At 42.8% G+C, this 16,674-nt stretch overlaps 1 protein-coding gene across 6 annotated transcripts in view; it reads left to right on the top strand.

Annotated features, from left to right (window-relative positions):
* nfatc3a (nuclear factor of activated T cells 3a) overlaps positions 1–16,085 on the top strand; it is a 58,709-nt gene extending 42,624 nt beyond the window's left edge. For all 6 annotated transcript variants that reach the window (XM_035651969.1, XM_035651968.1, XM_035651974.1 and 3 more), the window contains exons 9-10: positions 719–1,810; positions 13,537–16,085. In XM_035651969.1, the coding sequence (XP_035507862.1) occupies positions 719–1,810; positions 13,537–13,613 (1,169 nt within the window). In that variant the 3' untranslated portion in view covers positions 13,614–16,085. The remainder of the gene's footprint in view (positions 1–718; positions 1,811–13,536) is intronic.
* The last annotated feature ends 589 nt before the right edge of the window (positions 16,086–16,674 follow it).

Raw genomic sequence — 16,674 nt, 5'->3', positions numbered from 1 at the left:
AGTAGAGGGCAAGATCAGTGAACTTGTTTGTTCTGTTGGTCTGATCTCGGCTGCGGGGCATTCGGCTCCTCTTCCCACACAGCATTTCACATGATGGCGCCTGAACTGACAACATATGCTCTCCCTCTGATTCAGAGCTGGATAAAAATAAAACTCACTGTCACAAGGCACCAGATTGGGAAATAGGTTACTGATTGGCATAGCAGTGCTGTGAGCTGTCACAGTAAAAGGGAATGGCCCCATTTACTATCAAAATGTCACTCGGTTTTAGGTAGGCTTTTTTCATCTGGAAGGAGACCTATTTCACAATCCATACATTTCATTATATGAAATGTGCGACTATGCTCGCTGCTTTGAGCTTCTCATGACCTAGTTTTTCAGGTTTTATTGAAACAGATTTCACCTTTAAAGCCACAGATGAGGCAATTAGTTGGGGGTTCAGAATAAAGGAAAACATAAAACAACTGCAGTCTTTTTTTAGCTGGTTGAAGTCACTGGACTACTGTACCGGAAGCAAAAAATAGCAGTGACACTGACAATGTTGCAATGCAGTGACTTGACCAATTTATAGATTATTTCTTTCCTTCCCTACTTGCAGTTTTTGATTGATAAATGAAACTGACAGCGTGTTTTTTTTTTGTCTTTCATCCTGCCTGTCTTTCCTCTTTCGTCACATCTCTCTTCCTCCCTCTGTCTGTGTACACCTCTCTCTCTTCAGTCATGGTGAAACAGGAGCACAGAGACGAGCTGGACCTTCCTGCAGTACCCCCTATGTCCATGCCCCTGGCACATGCTGCCAGTCTGGTGCGCACCCAGCTGCCTTCTCCTGAGCAGGGCCACCCATCGGACAACCTTCTGTCCAGCTCCCCTCACGGCCTGGCCACGGGCTCCGGACCTGGCCTGCTACCCTTGCAGCCCCCCTGCCCCTCTTTGGGCTCCCCGTCTTTCCAGCACCTGCCTCACCTCCAGGGTCGCAGTTTGCACCACCCCCCTGCAGACTGCCACATGACGTTCCACTCGAGCTCTGCTCCTGCTCCTCTTCCTGCTCCCCCCCGGCCCTCCTACCAGCCTATGCAGCACAGCCACAGTCACTGTCATAGCCTGCCCTTCAACGGCCAGTCCAGCCTTCCTCCTCAGGGCTATGAGAGGATGCCCTTTCAGCACAGCCCCAGTGCAGCTTCACACCCAATGGGCATGGGAATGGTGTATCCTTCCTCCCCTTGCTCCTCGCCATCAGCTCCCTCTTCTTCAACCACCAACCCCATTGCTGGGTCTCCCCAGAGCCAGCAGCCCCTGCTCACCCCCTCATCCCCACACCTCCATACACTCGGAGGCTATCACTGCTCCCCAAATCCCACCCAGGTGCCCTCTCCCAGTGGCCACCCCCTTGTGGGGCAGCACACCACTCAACTGCAGAGGGCTATGGGGTACCACCCGGTAAGTCAAAGGTCAGCCTCCTGCCCCACACCGTCAAGCGCTCCTCCTCCACGGATGATCCCCTCTCCGCACTCTGGGCCTTCCTCCCCTCAGCTCCACTCGCTGCCCTACCAGTCTCCCACCTCATCCTCCCCCACCTCAGCTGGAAGTCCTCTGGGGCCCCTGCAACAGCAGCATTCAGGACAGCCTTCTCCCCAGGCTACAAGCCCGGTCATGGCCAGCCTGTCCCCGGCAGCAGGGCCTCTGGTTCATCCTCTAAGCCCGCAGGGGCCCTTCCCCTCGGATGGAGAGAGGCTGAACATCAAACAGGAGCCAGAGGAAAGGGAGCCCACGTTCCGCTCCATCGGCCTACAGGACATCACGCTGGACGATGGTAAGATGTTCATTTTCTTATATTTATCTCGGTAGCTACAAAATGGTTTTGCATTTCTCTAGGGTTCAGTGTCCACCTGATGATGCAAGACTTGTTCAGATGTGGTTGCAAGCACTCTAAAACAATTTAAAAAAGACACCCAGTGGGCAACCACCCTTCCTCCATCTACCTCTCACTTTTTCTTGCTCTGTGTGTGTAACTACGTATCTCTTTTGCTTTTGCTCTGACTCTCACTCTTTTCAGTCAGTCTGGTCTTTCTGCTTTCATTATCACATTTTCCTCCCTAACCCTGTCCTTTCACACAAGATATTTACATAGTGCACCCATCTGTGATTAATCTCATTTTCAGTCTAAAACAAGGGGCCTCTGAGGGATTAAATATACCCCACAATATGTCAGGCGCAAGATAAATTTGTATCTGATGATGTAAAACAATACAGAGCGCCAGTTGTTGTATTTTCAAGGGGCTGAAAACTTGATGCCTGATTATGGTGATAGCGTTTCATCTGTCATTACAGTGCACAGTTGTGTACACAGGTTTATTACTGAGGGGTCCTGTCACTTAGTATTGGGTAACATAGACACAATAGGACTGATAACTATAGTATCATGTTAAAGGTCCAAATTGTGAACTGCTAAGCTTCTGTATCTCTGGCAGCAGTTTGGAGATTAATTACGCTTTGTATTTTTTTTGGCTTCTTGGAACTGGGGAGAGGGAGATGATTGCATCATTTTGTGCTACTTGCAAAGACGGTAGCTGGAACACAGAGACTACAGTTGTGTGCCGCTGCAATAATTACATCCTGTGTGTGTGTCTGTGTACGCGCGGGTGTGTGTAGGTGCGTTAACAACTCTTAATTAGCATGCTCAGGCGAACTTGTTGACTTAACAATTGACCGTGAAGCCAGCGCATGCATTTAGCAGCTTTTTTTTTTCTCTCAGCCATGAACTACTACTTATTTACCCAAAATATGTGTGTCCAAACTATCCTAAATCATCTACCTCTTTATCTGCCGTTCAGAGCCTCACCTGGTTTTGTTAACCCCAGCGGCATATTCTAATTAGGGTCCTAAAGGTTTAGGGTTAATAAACAGCCTGGCGAGGCCGTGTTAGTGAGTTGTGATATTGTGCACTAGCAAGGGTCAACCTAATTAACACGGGGCCATTGTCAATAAGTCATGTGCGAAAGACCAACTACCACTGAGGTTCATCAGTGCATAATACTTATGCATACACACACGCTCAAACACATTTAAACGCTTATCCTGTGAGAAAGAAAGCCTGATGACAAAGATTGTCTGTCTCTTTTCACATGTGGACTCATAAAATGCGTTTACTAAATCTTTCACATAAGGCTATAACTCAGATTTAGTCAGTCTCTCCCCATCACATATGCAGAGACAGATACTCAGCCACTCTGAAAGTAGCTGGCTGCAGTCGCACTCTGACAAAAAAGTGTGAGAAAAGTTTGTGAGTGACACGGTTCAGCCGGGAATGTAAGCTCTCCCTTTGAGCCTGTGGCTAAAAATAGCTTTCTGTGCCAGCCCAGCTCTGTAGGCCATGTTGTGAAGTAGCAACATGAAGCTTACACCCAGCTCGGAGTTTTAGGAGGTCGCAGCACACTCTCTTAAGTAGACCATATTAACCCCGGCATGACAGACAGACAGATCAGATGCAAATAGATAGAGTAGAGAAAAAAGGCACATAGATTAATACAGCGTGAAAGATACAGATGTATATACCTACACCTAGGTATATACATGCTTGTTTCTGTAATCCAGAATGATGCCTTAGGGTGATTATGCATAATTAACATTTTATATAGTGTATATGACTGGCGTGGCTGGCTGTATGATTAATGTGGTTAGAATATGGGACACCAGGCTCCTCATCTGCAGTTGAGTAAAATTGCCATCAACACTTCACCCTTTAAAAGGGCTTTATAATTTGAGAATGAGATTGCATCACCTTTATCTCTACCTGTTTTTGAATTTTTCCTGATAAAATCACATTTTAGTAAGACATTCAGTTTTTGAGAATTTGTCTTTAAATAGTTTTCTCACCTGTAGAAAGCTGAGATTGAATCATTATTTTGCATCGTACAATCATTATACATAAGAAAAACTACCGCAGAAGTATCACAGACTTGTGTCAGTGGCATGAGAGGGAATACGAATGTGAGTGTGTAGAAAACTGCTCTGGTTAGCAAGCAGATGGCCCTTGTGACGCACACCAGAGCATGCTTGCGATGTGTGTGTGTGTGTGTCTGTGTGTTAGATGGGGTATTGTGTTTGTGTGTATCTGTTTGATGTTGTGGAGGTGTGAGTGTACTGTATGTGTGTGTGCAAAGCAGGAGACACAGGAGGTGAGAAGACAGACTGACAGACAGATGGACAGACAAGGTCAGGATCCAACCCCACTGCAGGGTCACTCAGCCGAGACATTGAATCTGAAATGTACTTGGCACCTGAAATTAAAGTAAAGTGTATACCGGATAATTTAATGTTTTTTTTTACAGTATTTGCTGTATATTTTTATTTGTCCATAGCGACTCATTGCGGTAGTGCAGTTGAAATTGGACATAATCCACAACTATAAAACTATACTATAAAAATGATAAAGAATATATACTACATATAAAATAGCCTTTTTAAAATCACAGCAGATGGACAGCAAGGCATTCTTTTTATTAGGTTTTGCAGTGAAAAGCAGGAAAAGGAAATGTTCACAAGGGCAATGACCTGGAAAAGCAAAGATGGAACTTTTCAACAAAGCAGCATGGGACATAACTGAATGTCTCTAAAATGTGCAGCTTTGTGTATTTCTACTGTTTTGATGTCTGAATCCAAATGGCACAGAGTAAGGTTGGGTGCTGCCACCATGAAACAGTATCAAAGACAGGTTTTTCATAGTCACTGTTAGGCACATTTGGCGCAGAGACAATGACGCGTCAGTACCTCAACAATAAACTAAATGCAAGTTCACTTTATTTCTATTACAGGACTTTTTATATTCATTCATGTCCACAATCTATCCCCAATGTGACTGTTAAGCAGGTTTGCCAAAGCCCTGTGAACATGTGTGTTTGGCTACTCTATAAACACAGTAGTGGCTTGAAGAATGGGCCCTTCTGTGCCGATGATTGCAGCCGTCATGGTGACAGAATCTGAAGCCTCTGTGCTGCCGAACCTGCGCATTTAACTAATTAATCAGCACTTGACGATCTCTATGTTTACAGAGCACGGATGGGAAGGGATAGTACGTTTGTCGCTAGTGTGCGCAGTGTGTGTTCACAACAAAAGCTGGTCCTTTGTTGGTCCTGCCCTGCCCAAATGCACAGCTGCCTCAAACGGCGAGCATGGCTTTGAGGGTTAATAATAGGCCGGGACCTGCTGCCTGCACTTCTTGAGAGAGACACAGTAATGACACAAATGCGCACACACACGGATACACACATTATCCTGTAGTTGTAATCAAATATACGAGGCAATGTCCGTGCAGTGAACCCATCTTTTAAATATATGTTTTTATTGTTCTGTTTTTCTATCTTTACAAGGGCACAGACTGTGTCGAAACACACAGAAACTTCCAGGAGCTGTTGCCAGAAAGAGTTGTGGCAGCCCTTTTTATGCACAACTGTCCCTGACATGTTGTTGACATTTGAACTTCTCGGTCAAACTTTTAATTAAACAGGCTACATGGTTGTTACTGAAATACTTGCACACATGCACACTGCAATTTCGAAATCTAAAGATTCATTTAGCAACATTTTGATATCAAAGCAATAATTTGACATTTTGGAAATTTAATTTTCTTTGTTGCCCAGAGTTAGATGAGAAGATCAATAGCACTCTTGTTTATACGTTATATATAAGGCTACAGCTTGTAGCCAGCTAGCTTAACTTAGCATATAGGCTGAAAATAGGGATCCAATAATTAATTGGTACGCATTGTTTATTTAATCCATACAAAAACTCAAGTGCTAAAATGTTGTTGAATACTTCTTGGTGTGAAGCAGTCAGCATGTAACCCCCTGTAAAACCACAACTTGTTTTAGCCAGTTAGCTTAGCACAAAGACAGGACACAAGCACGATACAACAAGTTAATTAGTGAGCTTTATAGGAGCTGGTAGGTGGATTTTGTTTTCTTTCAGAGAGAACCAGGTGAGCTGTTTCTCCCTGTTTCCAGTCCTTATGCTAAGCTAAACTGGCTACTACTGGCTAGTGGCATTGCTTTTCTCAAGAAAGTGAATATGTCAAACTATTACTTTAACATCCAAACAAGAAGCTCTTTGTAATGAGAAACAACAACATCCCAATCTCCTCTGTTTTAAGTCTCCTTCAGCTCTCGGGCAGCTGCTCTCTGCACACAGTCTGACGCTCCCCGAATGCTGCAAAATGGCATAGAGCCGTAATTGAGTAAAACAAGTGAGTGGTAAAGAGGCCAACATCTAGCAATCCAATAAAGACTTGGATATTTTTTCTCAGGAGTTGGCCCGACAGGACGAAGGAGAAAATGCCAGTGAACATTGGATTTACCTTTGACAGGTGGCGTGAAATAGGACTCCAGTTTTATCCCAAATGAAATTAAACATGAAATTAGACTTGGAAATGACCTTTAGTTATTGGCTACCTTTGGTAAATTGTCTTGATTCACAAATCAACGTTTTTATTGTACTCTAAAGGCGCACCTGCCTCATTTATTCTCATTCAATAACCACCATGATCAGTAAACATAAGTTAATAGAAAAGTAATTTACAGTAAAAGCATTGAATGGTTGGCAACTCTGGCTGGGCTGACTTTTTATAAAACTCTCTAGAGATATTGCATCAGACAAATTACTTTTTCCATAATTATCAACTGTTCACATGTGTACACAACCAGGGAGAACTGTAAACATATCAGCAGTGCATTGCACTCGGATTATTTATATGAAAAAAAACAAAACAGAAATGAATCTTCGATGTTTTTGTTTTTGTGCTCCTGCATGTATGTGTATGGGGCCATCTTAGTCAGAGGCTTCATGCTGCCATTAACCAACCATAACAGAGTAATAATACAGAACTCTTGATTTCGATGGCATGAAAAAACAACAGTGGAAGGAAAATACGTTTCCATCAAATGCTGCTGCTGCTCGTTAAAAACAATGGCAAACATTTGCTGGTCTTTTCCCCTGAAACAAGTGGAAACGGACTTTCTGTGTCATCTTTCCATACAATTAAGGTCTTAGAGAGTGTAATGCAGAGGTCTTGGCAGAGGCTGGAGCCTGGTGTGGAGACGGTGCCAGTCCTGTCTTTTCCTTAAGACGGGAGGGAAGCCTGGAAATCCTTCAGTGGGGATGAGAGCAACATATGACCATTTAGTTCTTGAGACTGAAAATACGCTTTTATTGTCATGAAAATCTTTAATGGGGGAATTTGCCAAGATGCTGTTTGTTGCATTACTGGCTGCTCTTGTTGTTCTGTCCCGTGTCAGTGTTGATTTTTGCTTGTCAGCCGGGCATCAAGCGCCGGTGTTTGACTGGAAAATGAATACTAGTCACCACATTGCTCATGGCGTGCAAGTGAGGACTTGACAGAATGTGGTGAAGTAGATTTCACTCCTGCTAGTAAATTTAGAGCTGTTGAAATGTGTGTATGCAAGTGTGTTCAATCTATAAAATGTTTTTTCTGTCTGCTTTTGGTGAGTCATCTCAGGGTGTTGCTGTTAAGTTGCCACCGTGTCCAGTCCAGTAAGGAAAATACTAATTTTTAAACTCTACACTTACTCTTTTTTTAAAGGCAAATGATTAGTTCATTTTTAAAACCAAAATACAAAATATCCTCTATTTTTAACATCTCAAATGTGAGGGTCTTTGTGAAGACATGTCTTTTTATGTGAATTAAATATCTTTGAATTTTTTTGTTTTTGTTTTGAAAAAAAAAAAAAAGAAATTTCATCTTGGACTTCAGGACATTCTGACTGGCATTTGTCCCTACTTTCTGACATTTTATAGACCAATCAATAATAATAAAAACATGTAGTTGCTGCTCTACTGCTGTAGAGACCTTAAATCTCTGCTCAAGTGAAAAAACTAATCTAGGTATTATTTTAGGGTTAGCAGCTCCTGACTACCAACCATTAAACGGCAGGAAAAACATTAGTGTAATTATTTTTTTGACACCAGAGCTTCATTAGCTTCATGCTCTCTGCTGATAAGTCCTACAGTAGGCACCAAATGGTAAATGGACTTGCACTTCTATAGCGCCTTTCTGGTCTTCTGACCACTATTAACCATTGCAGTGGTCTCCCCAGTCGGCCATTAAGCCTGCAGAGGTTTCCCTCCTAAAGCCTGGTCCTTTGGTCATCTGCTGAGCGTAGCCACTATTCTGTGCCCTGGATCAAAGGCGGGGAGCCTTGTGAATCACTTACCGTCAGATCAAATGGGAAATCCACCGATGATTCACACAAATGAGTGACTTTGAGAAACTGACTTTTGAACAAGCTTCTCCGGTATACTCTGTGCCCTCACCCACTCACTTACTTACTTCAAAAGTGAAATTAAAATAAAACAGAGAAGGATCACAGAGGAGCAGCAGAGTAAAAGTAGTGCAGCAGAGAAAGCTTTATTGAGCCAGATCTGGAAGCTTTCAATACAAGTGACCATCTATTTCCAATGTGTGTGTGATCGCTCAGTGGATCTTTACTTCATGTTTTCTCTCATACCTGAGGCTTTGTGAAGACGTGTGCATGTCATTACAGGGCCCTGCAAGTGGAAACTGTGCTTTGATATTCCCTCTTGCAGGCAGACCCAAGTCTTGCCTCTTTCTGTTTCCTCTGCACAAATGTTTTCCATTGTGGCATGTTGTCTTCATTTGCTGGACTCAAGAATCAGTCAATCTTCGAGTTATTTGCTTAAGCCGCTCTGCCAGAGTAAAGTTTTTTAAGCCTGGGTCAGGGAACTTTTTTCAATGTGTCATAGAGGGTTATAATAATTACCCATTTTCCATTTCGACAGTAGATATGTTTATTGTACTGAATGTCCATCTGCCAGTTTCACTTCTGTTTTGCATTATGGAAATCTTTTCAATATACCTCCTTTGACATGCACTTTAGAAACGGAGACGGGAGATTACCCAATCTCAGTGGTATCCTGCTAGATGTTAAACTTTCTTTCAGGGAAATCTAAAGAATCTCCTGACATTCATCTATTGTATGTGGATTTAACAATACTTTTGTTAGCAACAGTTCATTTTCTCTTCTTTGGTTCTATCTTTCTTTGGCACATTTTGTGAGAGATTAATCTGAACTCTGTGGCTAGTTCCTGACTGGTGCTAATGTCTACTGCCAGTGAACAATGACACTTAGTTTAACAAATGACTGGTCTACTTCAGAGATTTAAAGCATCCCCCTATTTCCCCTGCAGTTCCTCTGAACACAGAGAAGCTTTGTTTTAAAGATTAGTGTTAACTTTTACAATAAAATATCCAAATAAAAACGTGAAGCAGGACTGATTTTTACTATAACATTTTATTATATAGATGATGAACAGGAGAGGACTCCGATCTCATTCTCTGCATGCTCCTTTAAGTAGTTGTTTTTTGAATTCCCATCTCAACCAAGTGAGCATTAAAAACAATTAGCACGCAGGGAAAGGATCCATCTGATGGAAGCCTACCTGAGAGCAGCAGCAGTAGTAGTAGTAGTAGTAGTAGCAATAGTAGCAGTCGGCTGACTGCAGATGTATATTTTGTCTAGGGAGCCCCCCTCCTAGTCATTTGCAGAGGATCTCCCTCAGGCTGAGCCATTCAGAGCCACACTTACTATGGCTGGCAGCGCTGAATCACCATCTTTCTGTTGCACTGTCATGAGCAGTACCAGTAAATCTGAAAAACACTATCAGCATATGAAACTCCTCATAGGCTCGGCTCAAATCAAACCTCTCTTTCACTTCTGGATCATTGATGTGTGGAGCTCCATTTTTAAATGAATGGTTGTATCTTAAAGCACATATTATTGCTCATTGATACAGGAAAATTAAGCTTCTGTTTTATGTAAAATACTTTTTATATGGTGTATGTTTTTTTTCCCCTCAAAGAGACACTTTTGTAGATTGCTGAAGTGTATTTAGTGCTACATGTTTTTACATAATATTGTTTCCTATTGGGGCCATTATTGTAGCAAAACTATTTGCAAATGTGAGTGGAGAGTGATGTAACTATATCTCAATCCATGTGTGCGTAATCAGATATGTAAATGTAAATTAAAAAAGTATATTAAGATTTGTAATGTGTGGGTGAATGTGTGAACGTGTACATACATATTAATGACTGAAAAGTATTTGCCCCAGGAGCTGGAAATACAGTCACCAGTTACAACTCAAGCCGGCCTCTCAATGGTCTGTCTTTCTACACATTACACAGCTTCCAAGACCGATACAGGCCAGTTCGACGGCAGGGATGCCGGGGAGGTTTTCTTGCCGGGTTTGGCCCCAGGCAACCAGGAGCTGACCCCGCGTAACCCCCGCTCAGCGCTGACTCCTGCCCGAGCTCCCCCTCAGTTCTCTCCCGTTTCATGTCTCTCCTGTCCCCGCTTGTCCCCGCCTGTACCCCTTGTGTCTTCGTCATCCCCAGAGCCGCTGTATATCACCTCAGTACTACATTTCCTGTGGTCAAACCGCCTCTACTACTGACACTGCCCTCAAGATGTTCGTCTGACAGAAGTGGGTGTGACTAATGAGGCGCACAGATAAATCACCACATGCATGTGCAGATCCTTGCCACAGTCGAGATGTTGCAGTGTAAAAAGACAGAAGAGACAGTTGAGTTGTCTGTATTTCCAGATCTTTTTTTTTTTACACATTCACAAACCTCAGTACGTATTTTATTTATTACAAATCTACAAATCAGATACAGTCCCACAACCCTCATTTCACATTTGTAAATAGTTTTGCTACAATAATGTCTCAGTAAGTTGTTGACATCCAGTCAGAAGGAAAACAACAAAAAATAAGGTGCAGTTTCCTCCTTTCCGGTTTCTGTTAGTCTGCAATGGAAATTCACTTCCAAAATAAGTTCAAGCTTTTTTCAAACGGCCCCAAATCAAGCCTTCCAAATTTACATCGAGCGCAGCTGTAATATCGAGAGTAAAACCTAACGAAAATGTTTCTGACAGATTGCGTGGGGAAACCTCTTACGGCCCCTTTTTTATGAGAAAACCGAGTGAATCAGATTGAGAGGAATTCTTCTTAAGTTGGTCGACTCATGGGTTTTCAGTTTTATGCTAATTGTGCCTCTCCTGAGTTTATCAGTCGATAGGTGAATGTTGTGCCTCTGCAACAATCTAATCAGTTCAGCGGAAAGTGAGTTTTTGCACGCCCACTTGGTGTCGGTCTTTCGCACTTGTTGCTTATATTCCTGTGGTGTTAGAGCAGATTGACTCCCATCAATCAACACAGCTACAGAGTTTACCACATAACATTTCTGCTGTGCAGGTGGCTTTGACAGGCCTGTAAAGTAGTAAAAGTAAAAGTGCCTAAATGAGCCTACAGACCATGATCCATTTTGAGAGATTAGTATTTTATATATTTGTTATGTGATCAAAGTGATATGATTGAAGCATGACACATTTCTCAGCTACATTTCAGTAATCACTGTGCTTGGACAAAAGAAGCTTTTTCATTTCATCGATACAGCTGCTCTGATGCTCTTTTAACAGCTTTAAGACGCTGCTCATTTCCAGCACAGTTGCACCACTTGTCCTCTGAAAGGTCACAGCCTTTAAAGGAGATCTGTATTCCCCCATCACAGTTTTATTTCAACGATGGAATTATATGACAAAATCAATAAGCTGGCCAAGTTGTTGTATACTATACCTCGGTGTTATATATACAAAGGTAAATGTTTGCTTTGATAGTCACAGTGTAGTCTCATAAGTGCGTGGTGGTGCTGTGAGTGTGATTGTGTGTGAACATGGTTGACATGGGAAAGGAAGAGCCTCCCACGCTAACAGGATGATGTGAGTGATGGTGGCCAGACACAAAAGCAAGCAGCAGAAAACACAAATAAAACAACAGAATGTACACTAAATGAAAACGGCTGGTCCTGCGACAGAGGCTGTCAGAGAGTTCAGGTGTTCAACGGAAACATGCGCACAAGAAAGCCACTTAGAGCGGACTGTAGTTTGAGGAAGAGATGATGAAACTGTGAAACAGATAGGAATCTTATGAGGATTATTATGTTTTACTGAACTGATGAAAGCTGTGTGGCTTCACGAATGCATTTGTTTTATTTTACAGCGTTCGTTTCGGGCTCTGTGTCATCGCATTTAAATATGGTTTCTTTTCTCTCATGAAACACTTGGCTGGGTTCATTTGCTCATCATTTGACTCAGTCACCCAACTGCCTGCGTTTTAAGTTACAGTAATACATGTGTTTATTATGGGCCTGGAGAAGGTGAGATTTCACAGTACGTTTGCAAGAGTGGACAGAAATAGGTGTCGAAGAGAGGAGCTGCATTTTGATGAACATGTACAGACAGGTCTGCTTATAAATTAGCCCAGTGTCAAACTGGGCTAGAGGTCTCTGCTGCACCTTCCCTAACCAGTCTGCCCAGTCTGATTTCTGCATTTCGGGTTTCTGACCTGTCAACGTCACCTTTCAAAACACTTTGAGAAATCACATGGAGAAGTCACAGGAGTAACACACACATGCATTGTGACAGTGGAAAAAGCGTTTTCCATCAATTCCAAACAAATGAAAGTCTGCCTGTCTGTCCTCATGTCTTCCTCACCGCGTCAAAGTATTTGAAGTTGATTTACTTCACGGCTGCGCTTTTTACTAGCTCTCCGCTGCGTCTCATGTGGTCCCAGTGTGAATGCTGGATGGAGGCAGCAGATGTAAAACCGTCACACGCGTTGACTGAAAAACAGGCATCAGCGCAGAGAGAGAGTAATCTGTTATTTATTTCAAATTAGACTCTAACTGAGTCGGTGGAGTAATTAACCTCGCTCGTGTTTTTGACAGTGGGTTGGTTTTTACGCTGCCCTTTTTCTGCCATTGCTTTAAGAACCCCATGAACAGGCCTGAGGAAATGTACTGAACTACCATTAAAGCTCTTATGAAGTAACGGACAGCCCCAGTGTTCAGCCGGCCATGCAGGGCTGTGTTTATAGGAGTCACTTCTTGGACTCAAACAAAGGTCAGAACTGGCACATTTAGTGAATGGAATAGTTTCTCTCATTTGTTATGTCAGGAGTGATTATATGTCACGTCAGAACTTCGGGTCCGCCAGTTTGTTTGAGTTTTTCCACCTTTAGCCTCTCGGCCGGTTGAGTTTCAGCGTGCAGTCTTGTGAGGAACCCAGTGTGGAACATCGCTGCCCTCTGCTGGCCAGAAATGTGAATGAGTAGTGATGGAAGGATGAAGGCTTATGACGCTTGGGGGCTTCAAATTCAAACATGTACAGTGACATCTGGTGGTTCTCTTGTCTTGTAGTGTACTCATGTAGTAATAGTGATACCTCATTTATATTTTGTCACAACCGGGCTCAAGGCTGGACAAAGAAGTAGAAGAACATGTAAGAATGGTAACTAAAAACACCTTTATTTGACATAACTAAAAGGAAACTTTTATTGCTACTTTGCAGTGAGAATGATATAAGATGTGCTGACACGAGGCACATTTAAGTGAATTATGCAGTGAATATGCGATATTAAGTGTTTCTCTGTTTGTTTCTGTCTTCACAGTGAATGAAATCATCGGCAGAGACATGTCCCAGTCTCCCAGCGCTCACGGTCCTCCGTCAGCACACAACCAGTCATAGCTCAGCCCACACTCAGGCCCTGACGCAGCCTTTTGGGTCATGAACCGTCCCCTCCAGCTAACCCTGCAAACCCCACAACACTGACTGTGGACCCCGGTCCCGGTCTAGGTGCTGGTCCGGCTGCTGGTCCTGTGTGCGATGGGACATAAGGGCAGGAAGAAATAAAAAATAAAAAAAAGACGGTGGTCAAAGACAGAAGAGCGGTTGGAGATTCTGTTAAAGCCTCATGGAGCTGCTAGACCACCAGCCTGACAAGAAGACAAGCTTATGTGTCTCCTCTGAATATATCTAAAACTCTACTATTCCTCTCAGTTAGAGATAGAGATACGGAACTCGCAACTTTGCGCAGATTAAACTGAAAGCCGAGTGAGAGAATGTAGGTTGAAATGGTTGGAGAATAATGAGGATTAATGAGATTGTCAACACGTGAGCTGTCCCTCTTCATTAGGTGTGCGCCTGACCTTTCAAAGCACTGCTGTCTTCCTGACCAATCAGCTCTCTCCGTGAGTTCGGAGCACTTACTTTTTCAAATAACTTTCTGTATCGGAGACAATACGGCAGCGTGTGTTGTCGTCCCCCCCCCCTTCTCACCAGCAATTACCTTCATGAATGAAGACGTCTCGAGAGACAGAGAGAGAGACAGAGAGAGAGAGAGAGAGAGCGCACGGTGCTCTCACAGGAAGCCAGAGCTAGGATTCAAAACCGGTCTGAAGGTGGTTTCAGTTCTCTGAAGTTAAAGAGTTTCTCAGGCGAAAATTTCTATAAACAGCAGGATACCGAAACTCCCAGCATGCTACAGAACATTGGTGATTGCCTGAGCGAGCATCAGCAAAAGTGGGGCATGATGTGGCAAAAATGAATCACACTTGTGATTCACACTTGACATTTTAGGGTTAAAGAATTCTGGGAAAATAAATGATTAGCCAAAAAATTGCTCGGCCTGAACGTTGAGAGTAGTTCCTGTCCGGTCCCAGTGTTTGTGCTCGTGGTTAGTGATGACAGCACCGTCCGCTCCTTGTTTTTCTCCCTTATAAAAGCTAAAACCATTCAGGTGCTGGAGTGCAGGGAAACTGGTAGGGAGGATGAGCTGATCTGGGATCTGCAACCTGCAACATTCCGACAACTTTTAGTAACCATGCAGCCATGTAGATATCTGTACATGACCCCCCTCTCCTCCCCCCTCCTTCCTTCTTTCTCTTCTGTTTTATCTTTACCCCCCCCCCCCTTTTATCCTCTTCAAGTTGAACAAATGCCTTATTAACACTTAGCAGCTTTGAATGGTAGCGAAAGCTTTTTGTTGTTGTGTTGTTGTTGTTGTTTTGCACAGCTGGCTTTGAGTTTGACTGTAATATTCTTTGGGAAACAGATTTGAGTCATGTGGATATGATTTCATGCGTCCTGAGGAGGGATGGTTTCAGTTCGCCCTCTTGATCATGTTCATCCACAGATCACAGAAGAGGCCTGTTATTTCCACGTTACAGAGAAGTGTTTTTATGAACCCACAGAGACGGACCTCTCCGCTTCGGAAAATTTCTTTTCATGCAATAATTCTCCAGATCCCAGGGGCCCCTCGTGTGCCTTCTCATTTCTAACAGCCACCATATTTTGTGATGGTATGGCAATCTAGGCGACATATAATGGGAAATAATCTGACAAAACGTTTGGAGGTATTTTATACTTAAAGATGTCTATATATTCCATTTGTGTGTTGAACAATCCCAAAGGGTGGAGAACAGCGTCTGGATGTAACAGGGTTCCTGTTCCTTCCACATCCCGTTTGCAACAATCGATGTTTGCTGTTCCCAATCTAAATACTTCTCCTTAACTGTCTCCAGAATGGTGTCTATTTCTCCATGATGTATTCATTAATATTATAAGATTCTGACAGACATGCAGGGCCTGTAGGGCAGCAATAACACAGTCTGGAGGAGAGAGTGTTTTCAGGCAGATGCGACGCGTGGATGCGGACGGACAGATTCCCGGGTGCAGATTCCCTTTGGCTGTTTTGCCTTAAGCTTGACAATGTTGCTCCTGCATGAGAGAGCTAAGGAGTGTTTGCTTTTGACAGCTTGAAGTCAGTTTCCAGGTGAAAATGATTCTGCTATGCATTAAAATTCTGCCTAATGCCTTTAAAAATGAGAAAAAAATAAGAGAAAAAAAGACCTTGATGCCTATAGAAGTAGACTGTAGACTTATTGTAGATGCTTGATTGATTCTGTTAGCATCCTGGAGTTGCCCATCAGCCAATCTGCCTTGTCAAGGACGTAGTGCAAGCATCTTAATAGGTTCAGGTGTGTGTGCGTGTGTGTGTATGTGTGTATGGATGGATGGTGTTTGTACCAAATATGCTGTACAGAAGACAGGAATTGTAAGAGTCCTATTTTCAACAACAGAAGCACACACATGTATTTAGGCTATGCAAACTATAACAGCAGCAAAGGTGATATACGACATTAAAGATGAAAAATGAGATTATAAACTATTTGTAATAATGTTGCTTATGAACTTCACAGAGCAGAAAGAAAAAAAACATTCAGATAGTGAGAGTATCATGTCACTATGTAAACTATTAGGATGCCTTAACTTGTTTGAAGACCTGTTTGTCAGTGTGTCTGTATGCTGTTGTGGGTTGATTTTTATTTTATTTTTCATGACTAAGACATAAGTCAGTAACTTTTTTTTATTCGTTTGTTTTTTGGGGGCATAGGTTGGACGTTGAGGGGTTGGGTGGGAGAAGGGAGATGGCTTTTTTTGCATATAAAGCTGGTTCTGCAGCTTGAAAGACTTGATTCAACAAAACGACAAAGAAACAAAACCAGCATTGACAGTAAACTCTGGCTGCCGTCCTCTTCTGTCACAACCAAAGACCGAACAATATGTTCCCATTTTACATTATGGTAAAGCAACAGAGACTGTACAATTCTATTTTTGATACTTTGAAAATGGATGTCATTCCTAAAAGGTTGGGGTCATGTATGAGTGTTGAAAAAATAAATAAAAAAGACATATATATATATATATATATACACACACACACTCTCACACACACAGACAAACACAG

Source organism: Morone saxatilis, unplaced genomic scaffold (assembly GCF_004916995.1).
Source record: "Morone saxatilis isolate NCDOM2014 unplaced genomic scaffold, NCSU_SB_2.0 Contig11, whole genome shotgun sequence".
NCBI lineage: Eukaryota > Metazoa > Chordata > Actinopteri > Moronidae > Morone > Morone saxatilis.
Note: the sequence above shows the minus strand (reverse complement) of the source record. Positions and strands in the feature narration are given on the sequence as shown.